The following is an 8,953-nucleotide window of genomic DNA, read 5'->3' on the forward strand; positions in this document are numbered from 1 at the left end:
TGTGTCCGTGTGCCGCCTGTGACCGGTGTCTGTATGCCGCCTGTGACCGGTGTCTGTGTCCGTGTGCCGCCTGTGACCGGTGTCTGTGTCCGTGTGCCGCCTGTGACCGGTGTCTGTGTGCCGCCTGTGACCGGTGTCTGTGTCCGTGTGCCGCTTGTGACCGGTGTCTGTGTCCGTGTGCCGCCTGTGACCGGTGTCTGTGTCCGTGTGCCGCCTGTGACCGGTGTCCATGTCCGTGGGCCGCCTGTGACCGGTGTCTGTGTCGGTGTGCCGCCTGTGACCGGTGTCGGTGTGCCGCCTGTGACCGGTGTCTGTGTCGGTGTGCCGCCTGTGACCGGTGTCCGTGTCCGTGTGCCGCCTGTGACCGGTGTCTGTGTCCGTGTGCCGCCTGTGACCGGTGTCTGTGTCCGTGTGCCGCCTGTGACCGGTGTCCATGTCCGTGGGCCGCCTGTGACCGGTGTCTGTGTCGGTGTGCCGCCTGTGACCGGTGTCGGTGTGCCGCCTGTGACCGGTGTCTGTGTCGGTGTGCCGCCTGTGACCGGTGTCCGTGTCCGTGTGCCGCCTGTGACCGGTGTCTGTGTCGGTGTGCCGCCTGTGACCGGTGTCGGTGTGCCGCCTGTGACCGGTGTCGGTGTGCCGCCTGTGACCGGTGTCTGTGTCGGTGTGCCGCCTGTGACCGGTGTCTGTGTCGGTGTGCCGCCTGTGACCGGTGTCCGTGTCCGTGTGCCGCCTGTGACCGGTGTCTGTGTCCGTGTGCCGCCTGTGACCGGTGTCTGTGTCCGTGTGCCGCCTGTGACCGGTGTCTGTGTCCGTGTGCCGCCTGTGACCGGTATCTGTGTCCGTGTGCCGCCTGTGACCGGTATCTGTGTCCGTGTGCCGCCTGTGACCGTTGTCGGTATGCCGCCTGTGACTGGTGTCTGTGTCTGTGTCCGCCTGTGACCGGTGTCTGTGTCGGTGTGCCGCCTGTGACCGGTGTCTGTGTCTGTGTGCCACCTGTGACCGGTGTCCGTGTGCCGCCTGTGACCGGTGTCTGTGTCCGTGTGCCGCTTGTGACCGGTGTCCGTGTCCGTGTGCCGCCTGTGACCGGTGTCTGTGTCTGTGTGCCGCCTGTGACCGGTGTCTGTGTCTGTGTGCCGCCTGTGACCGGTGTATGTGTGCCGCCTGTGACCGGTGTCTGTGTCCGTGTGCCGCCTGTGACCGGTATCTGTGTCCGTGTGCCGCCTGTGACCGGTGTCTGTGTCCGTGTGCCGCCTGTGACCAGTGTCTGTGTCCGTGTGCCGCCTGTGACCGGTGTCTGTGTGCCGCCTGTGACCGGTGTCCGTGTCCGTGTGCCGCCTGTGACCGGTGTCTGTGTCCGTGTGCCGCTTGTGACCGGTGTCTGTGTCCGTGTGCCGCCTTTGACCGGTGTCTGTGTCCGTGTGCCGCCTGTGACCGGTGTCTGTGTCCGTGTGCCGCCTGTGACCGGTGTCTGGTCCGTGTGCCGCCTGTGACCGGTGTCTGTGTCCGTGTGCCGCCTGTGACCGGTGTCCGTGTCTGTGTGCCGCCTGTGACCGCTGTCGGTATGCCGCCTGTGACCGGTGTTTGTGTTCGTGTGCCGCCTGTGACCGGTGTCCGTGTGCCGCCTGTGACCGGTGTCTGTGTCCGTGTGCCGCCTGTGACCGGTGTCTGTGTCGGTGTGCCGCCTGTGACCGGTGTCCGTGTCTGTGTGCCGCCTGTGACCGGTGTCTGTGTCCGTGTGCCGCCTGTGACCGGTGTCTGTGTCCGTGTGCCGCCTGTGACCGGTGTATGTGTGCCGCCTGTGACCGGTGTCTGTGTTCGTGTGCCGCCTGTGACCGGTGTCGGTGTGCCGCCTGTGACCGGTGTCTGTGTTCGTGTGCCGCCTGTGACCGGTGCCCGTGTGCCGCCTGTGACCGGTGTCTGTGTCTGTGTGCCGCCTGTGACCGGTGTCTGTGTCCGTGTGCCGCCTGTGACCGGTGTCCGTGTCTGTGTGCCGCCTGTGACCGTTGTCGGTATGCCGCCTGTGACCGGTGTCTGTGTCCGTGTGCCGCCTGTGACCGGTGTCCGTATGCCGCCTGTGACCGGTGTCTGTGTCCGTGTGCCGCCTGTGACCGGTGTCTGTGTCCGTGCGCCGCCTGTGACCGGTGTCTGTGTCTGTGTGCCGCCTGTGACCGGTGCCCGTGCGCCGCCTGTGACCGGTGTCTGTGCCCGTGTCCCGCCTGTGACCGGTGTCTGTGTCCGTGCCCCGCCTGTGACCGGTGTCTGTGTCCGCGTGCCGCCTGTGACCGGTGTCCGTGTCTGTGTGCCGCCTGTGACCGGTGTATGTGTCCGTGTGCCGCCTGTGACCGGTGTCTGTGTCCGTGTGCCGCCTGTGACCGGTGTCCGTGTGCCGCCTGTGACCGGTGTCTGTGTCCGTGTGCCGCCTGTGACCGGTGTCCGTGGGCCGCCTGTGACCGGTGTCTGTGTCCGTGTGCCGCTTGTGACCGGTGTCTGTGTCCGTGTGCCGCCTTTGACCGGTGTCTGTGTCCGTGTGCCGCCTGTGACCGGTGTCTGTGTCCGTGTGCCGCCTGTGACCGGTGTCCGTGTCTGTGTGCCGCCTGTGAACGTTGTCGGTATGCCGCCTGTGACCGGTGTTTGTGTCCGTGTGCCGCCTGTGACCGGTGTCTGTGTTCGTGTGCCGCCTGTGACCGGTGCCCGTGGGCCGCCTGTGACCGGTGTCTGTGTCCGTGTGCCGCCTGTGACCGGTGTCCGTGTGCCGCCTGTGACCGGTGTCTGTGTGCCGCCTGTGACCGTTGTCGGTGTGCCGCGTGTGACCGGTGTCCGTGTGCCGCCTGTGACCGGTGTCTGTGTCCGTGTGCCGCCCGTGACCGGTGTCTGTGTCCGTGTGCCGCCTGTGACCGGTGTCTGTGTCGGTGTGCCGCCTGTGACCGGTGTCTGTGTCTGTGTGCCGCTTGTGACCGGTGCCTGTGTGCCGCCTGTGACCGGTGTCTGTGTGCCGCCTGTGACCGGTGTCTGTATGCCGCCTGTGACCGGTGTCTGTGTCCGTGTGCCGCCTGTGACCGGTGTCTGTGTCCGTGTGCCGCCTGTGACCGGTGTCTGTGTCGGTGTGCCGCCTGTGACCGGTGTCTGTGTCCGTGTGCCGCCTGTGACCGGTGTCCGTGTCCGTGTGCCGCCTGTGACCGGTGTCTGTGTCCGTGTGCCGCCTGTGACCGGTGTCTGTGTCCGTGTGCCGCCTGTGACCGGTGTCTGTGTCCGTGTGCCGCCTGTGACCGGTATCTGTGTCCGTGTGCCGCCTGTGACCGGTATCTGTGTCCGTGTGCCGCCTGTGACCGTTGTCGGTATGCCGCCTGTGACTGGTGTCTGTGTCTGTGTCCGCCTGTGACCGGTGTCTGTGTCGGTGTGCCGCCTGTGACCGGTGTCTGTGTCTGTGTGCCACCTGTGACCGGTGTCCGTGTGCCGCCTGTGACCGGTGTCTGTGTCCGTGTGCCGCTTGTGACCGGTGTCCGTGTCCGTGTGCCGCCTGTGACCGGTGTCTGTGTCTGTGTGCCGCCTGTGACCGGTGTCTGTGTCTGTGTGCCGCCTGTGACCGGTGTATGTGTGCCGCCTGTGACCGGTGTCTGTGTCCGTGTGCCGCCTGTGACCGGTGTCCGTGTGCCGCCTGTGACCGGTGTCTGTGTTCGTGTGCCGCCTGTGACCGGTGCCCGTGTGCCGCCTGTGACCGGTGTCTGTGTCTGTGTGCCGCCTGTGACCGGTGTCTGTGTCCGTGTGCCGCCTGTGACCGGTGTCCGTGTCTGTGTGCCGCCTGTGACCGTTGTCGGTATGCCGCCTGTGACCGGTGTCTGTGTCCGTGTGCCGCCTGTGACCGGTGTCTGTGTCCGTGCGCCGCCTGTGACCGGTGTCTGTGTCTGTGTGCCGCCTGTGACCGGTGCCCGTGCGCCGCCTGTGACCGGTGTCTGTGCCCGTGTCCCGCCTGTGACCGGTGTCTGTGTCCGTGCCCCGCCTGTGACCGGTGTCTGTGTCCGCGTGCCGCCTGTGACCGGTGTCCGTGTCTGTGTGCCGCCTGTGACCGGTGTATGTGTCCGTGTGCCGCCTGTGACCGGTGTCTGTGTCCGTGTGCCGCCTGTGACCGGTGTCCGTGTGCCGCCTGTGACCGGTGTCTGTGTCCGTGTGCCGCCTGTGACCGGTGTCCGTGGGCCGCCTGTGACCGGTGTCTGTGTCCGTGTGCCGCTTGTGACCGGTGTCTGTGTCCGTGTGCCGCCTTTGACCGGTGTCTGTGTCCGTGTGCCGCCTGTGACCGGTGTCTGTGTCCGTGTGCCGCCTGTGACCGGTGTCCGTGTCTGTGTGCCGCCTGTGAACGTTGTCGGTATGCCGCCTGTGACCGGTGTTTGTGTCCGTGTGCCGCCTGTGACCGGTGTCTGTGTTCGTGTGCCGCCTGTGACCGGTGCCCGTGGGCCGCCTGTGACCGGTGTCTGTGTCCGTGTGCCGCCTGTGACCGGTGTCCGTGTGCCGCCTGTGACCGGTGTCTGTGTGCCGCCTGTGACCGTTGTCGGTGTGCCGCGTGTGACCGGTGTCCGTGTGCCGCCTGTGACCGGTGTCTGTGTCCGTGTGCCGCCCGTGACCGGTGTCTGTGTCCGTGTGCCGCCTGTGACCGGTGTCTGTGTCCGTGTTCCGCCTGTGACCGGTGTCTGTGTCCGTGTGCCGCCTGTGACCGGTGTCTGTGTCGGTGTGCCGCCTGTGACCGGTGTCTGTGTCTGTGTGCCGCTTGTGACCGGTGCCTGTGTGCCGCCTGTGACCGGTGTCTGTGTGCCGCCTGTGACCGGTGTCTGTATGCCGCCTGTGACCGGTGTCTGTGTCCGTGTGCCGCCTGTGACCGGTGTCTGTGTCCGTGTGCCGCCTGTGACCGGTGTCTGTGTCGGTGTGCCGCCTGTGACCGGTGTCTGTGTCCGTGTGCCGCCTGTGACCGGTGTCTGTGTCCGTGTGCCGCTTGTGACCGGTGTCTGTGTCGGTGTGCCGCCTGTGACCGGTGTCTGTGTCGGTGTGCCGCCTGTGACCGGTGTCTGTGTCCGTGTGCCGCCTGTGACCGGTGTCTGTGTCCGTGCCCCGCCTGTGACCGGTGTCTGTGTCGGTGTGCCGCCTGTGACCGGTGTCCGTGTCTGTGTGCCGCCTGTGACCGCTGTCGGTATGCCGCCTGTGACCGGTGTTTGTGTTCGTGTGCCGCCTGTGACCGGTGTCCGTGTGCCGCCTGTGACCGGTGTCTGTGTTCGTGTGCCGCCTGTGACCGGTGCCCGTGTGCCGCCTGTGACCGGTGTCTGTGTCTGTGTGCCGCCTGTGACCGGTGTCTGTGTCCGTGTGCCGCCTGTGACCGGTGTCCGTGTCTGTGTGCCGCCTGTGACCGTTGTCGGTATGCCGCCTGTGACCGGTGTCTGTGTCCGTGTGCCGCCTGTGACCGGTGTCCGTATGCCGCCTGTGACCGGTGTCTGTGTCCGTGTGCCGCCTGTGACCGGTGTCTGTGTCCGTGCGCCGCCTGTGACCGGTGTCTGTGTCTGTGTGCCGCCTGTGACCGGTGCCCGTGCGCCGCCTGTGACCGGTGTCTGTGCCCGTGTCCCGCCTGTGACCGGTGTCTGTGTCCGTGCCCCGCCTGTGACCGGTGTCTGTGTCCGCGTGCCGCCTGTGACCGGTGTCCGTGTCTGTGTGCCGCCTGTGACCGGTGTATGTGTCCGTGTGCCGCCTGTGACCGGTGTCTGTGTCCGTGTGCCGCCTTTGACCGGTGTCTGTGTTCGTGTGCCGCCTGTGACCGGTGTCTGTGTCCGTGTGCCGCCTGTGACCGGTGTCCGTGTCTGTGTGCCGCCTGTGACCGTTGTCGGTATGCCGCCTGTGACCGGTGTTTGTGTCCGTGTGCCGCCTGTGACCGGTGTCTGTGTTCGTGTGCCGCCTGTGACCGGTGCCCGTGGGCCGCCTGTGACCGGTGTCTGTGTCCGTGTGCCGCCTGTGACCGGTGTCCGTGTGCCGCCTGTGACCGGTGTCTGTGTGCCGCCTGTGACCGTTGTCGGTGTGCCGCGTGTGACCGGTGTCCGTGTGCCGCCTGTGACCGGTGTCTGTGTCCGTGTGCCGCCTGTGACCGGTGTCTGTGTCCGTGTGCCGCCTGTGACCGGTGTCTGTGTCCGTGTTCCGCCTGTGACCGGTGTCTGTGTCCGTGTGCCGCCTGTGACCGGTGTCTGTGTCGGTGTGCCGCCTGTGACCGGTGTCTGTGTCTGTGTGCCGCTTGTGACCGGTGCCTGTGTGCCGCCTGTGACCGGTGTCTGTGTCTGTGTGCCGCCTGAGACCGGTGTCTGTGTCCGTGTGCCGCCTGTGACCGGTGTCTGTGTCCGTGTGCCGCCTTTGACCGTTGTCGGTATGCCGCCTGTGACCGGTGTCTGTCCGTGTGCCGCTTGTGACCGGTGTCTGTGTCTGTGTGCCGCCTGTGACCGGTGTCTGTGTCTGTGTGCCGCCTGTGACCGGTGTCCGTGTGCCGCCTGTGACCGGTGTCTGTGTCCGTGTGCCGCCTGTGACCGGTGCCCGTGTGCCGCCTGTGACCGGTGTATGTGTCTGTGTGCCGCCTGTGACCGGTGTCTGTGTCTGTGTGCCGCCTGTGACCGGTGTCTGTATCGGTGTGCCGCCTGTGACCGGTGTCTGTGTCCGTGTGCCGCCTGTGACCGGTGTCTGTGTCCGTGTGCCGCCTGTGACCGGTGTCTGTGTCCGTGTGCCGCCTGTGACCGGTGTCTGTGTGCCGCCTGTGACCGGTGTCTGTGTCCGTGTGCCGCCTGTGACCGGTGTCTGTGTGCCGCCTGTGACCGGTGTCTGTGTGCCGCCTGTGACCGGTGTCTGTGTCCGTGTGCCGCCTGTGACCGGTGTCTGTGTCCGTGTGCCGCCTGTGACCGGTGTCTGTGTCCGTGTGCCGCCTGTGACCGGTGTCTGTATGCCGCCTGTGACCGGTGTCTGTGTCCGTGTGCCGCCTGTGACCGGTGTCTGTGTCCGTGTGCCGCCTGTGACCGGTGTCTGTGTCGGTGTGCCGCCTGTGACCGGTGTCTGTGTCCGTGTGCCGCCTGTGACCGGTGTCTGTGTCCGTGTGCCGCCTGTGACCGGTGTCTGTGTCGGTGTGCCGCCTGTGACCGGTGTCTGTGTCCGTGTGCCGCCTGTGACCGGTGTCTGTGTCCGTGCCCCGCCTGTGACCGGTGTCTGTGTCGGTGTGCCGCCTGTGACCGGTGTCTGTGTCCGTGTGCCGCCTGTGACCGGTGTCTGTGTCCGTGCCCCGCCTGTGACCGGTGTCCGTGTCCGTGTGCCGCGCAGAGCTGCGTATCCAGTCGGAGACGCACGACTCTGTGGAGGACGCGCGCACGGCGCTGGCGCTGTACCGCTGCTACGAGCGACTGCGCGCCCAGGGCGGCGCGGCGCTCGGCGACGCCATCCAGCGGCTGTACGAGGCGGGCCGACAGGCCGGCTGGAAGGTGCCCACCGACGACGGCGACTGAGCCGCGCTGAGCTCACCCAGAGCGAGACAGAGGCGCGTGCCGTGCTCCGCGCCACTGCCCGCCCGCGCGGCTCCGTCCGCCCTCCAGGCCACTGGGCAGCCGCCGGCTGGCTGGTACAGTGCGGCCGCTGGGCGCCACGCGGCTCTCAACTCTGTGAGAGCCCATGCACTGAGTTTCGAGAACCGGCACATCCGTCGCTGGTTCACAAAATAGTTTGAAATAGGTGCCGGGTCTCTATTTGGCTGCCGTGGAATTACAGATATATGATGACCATTTTATGCTTTGTGTGAGTCTGAAAGCTCATTGTTTTTATGCATTTCATCCGCTGCGACTGATTATGACATCGTGTGTGTGCGTGTTCGTGCACGTGTGCGGCGCGCGCGCACCATGCTGCTGTAATACACGGGAGCTGCGCGCACCATGCTGCTGTAATACACGGGAGCTGCGCGCACTGGAGGGTATCGATTCGAGGGGTTTTCTCATTGGGATGGACCATGGACCTTTTACACATTTTCCTTCAGAGGCCTGTTTCACTAAGAAATAAAGTTCGCAATTACAAAGAAAAAACTTGAGTTTAAAAGACATAATTACCGACATTTGAGCTTTGGATTTCACGAAACCTCCTAGTATGAATTTTGAGTTTACAATTTCCAAACCATTTTACAAGAAGTTTGTAAGAAACATTGAAATCGCAAACTTTCTGTTTCACGAAGACCACAAACTTGAATGAAAACGTTGTACTTACAAACCCGAAATTTCAGTGGTCCTGACGTTCGGATTTTTTTTTTTACCAAATTATACTGCCGGCCAAATGACCACACCCTCCCCTAGCCCAAGACCTTTTAATTGGGTAGCATGGGCTCCCTCTTGTCAAGGGGAGAGCACTCGTTTTTTTTTTCTGCAAAACTTAAGTTCGGTCGGAGGCCGAACGGCTTGGGGTCTAATCCCCTTCTTACGTCAGCGGGTGTAAAAATGCCAATACGGTTGACTGTTAGGACATGGAAGTTGCTTTTGCATGAGTGCACGAAAAGGTTTTACCTACTTGATACATGAAAGATTCTACATGAAAATTGAGATAGGTACACCAGCTTATGAAATCGTGCTTACTGTGGTGCGTTTTACCTTGACTTATTTCGTTTATTTTAAGTTTGCCCCTCACTGTAAACGTCTCTTTGAACCCCATCAGGGCGCGGGTTAAGGCTGAGTTACACAATGCTTGACCATCCAGGAAATAACGTGCGTGATCTGCAGAACCGTGATTGCGAGACTCCCTTGACATCGGTTTCTGCGATTTTCCAGAATTTTCCGTGAATTATTGTATGCTGACGTAATAATAACTAATAAATGGTTTCGTAACAAACGCTTAAGTTTGCTATCTTCTATACTATTTTATTGATAATTAGTTTATTTTGTTAATAAATCAAAAACACATGAAAATTAAAGAAACA

General features: G+C 63.3%; 1 protein-coding gene across 2 annotated transcripts in view; it reads left to right on the forward strand.

The window, feature by feature from the left end:
- The window catches only part of LOC122374542 (PAN2-PAN3 deadenylation complex catalytic subunit PAN2-like), a 169,186-nt gene extending 161,230 nt beyond the window's left edge, over positions 1-7,956 (forward strand). For both annotated transcript variants that reach the window (XM_043353457.1, XM_043353380.1), the window contains exon 11: positions 7,324-7,956. In XM_043353457.1, the coding sequence (XP_043209392.1) occupies positions 7,324-7,505 (182 nt within the window). In that variant the 3' untranslated portion in view covers positions 7,506-7,956. The remainder of the gene's footprint in view (positions 1-7,323) is intronic.
- The last annotated feature ends 997 nt before the right edge of the window (positions 7,957-8,953 follow it).

The sequence above is a fragment of the Amphibalanus amphitrite genome, unplaced genomic scaffold (genome assembly GCF_019059575.1).
Source record: "Amphibalanus amphitrite isolate SeventyFive unplaced genomic scaffold, NRLGWU_Aamphi_draft 000004F_arrow, whole genome shotgun sequence".
In the NCBI taxonomy this organism is placed as follows: Eukaryota; Metazoa; Arthropoda; class Thecostraca; order Balanomorpha; family Balanidae; genus Amphibalanus; species Amphibalanus amphitrite.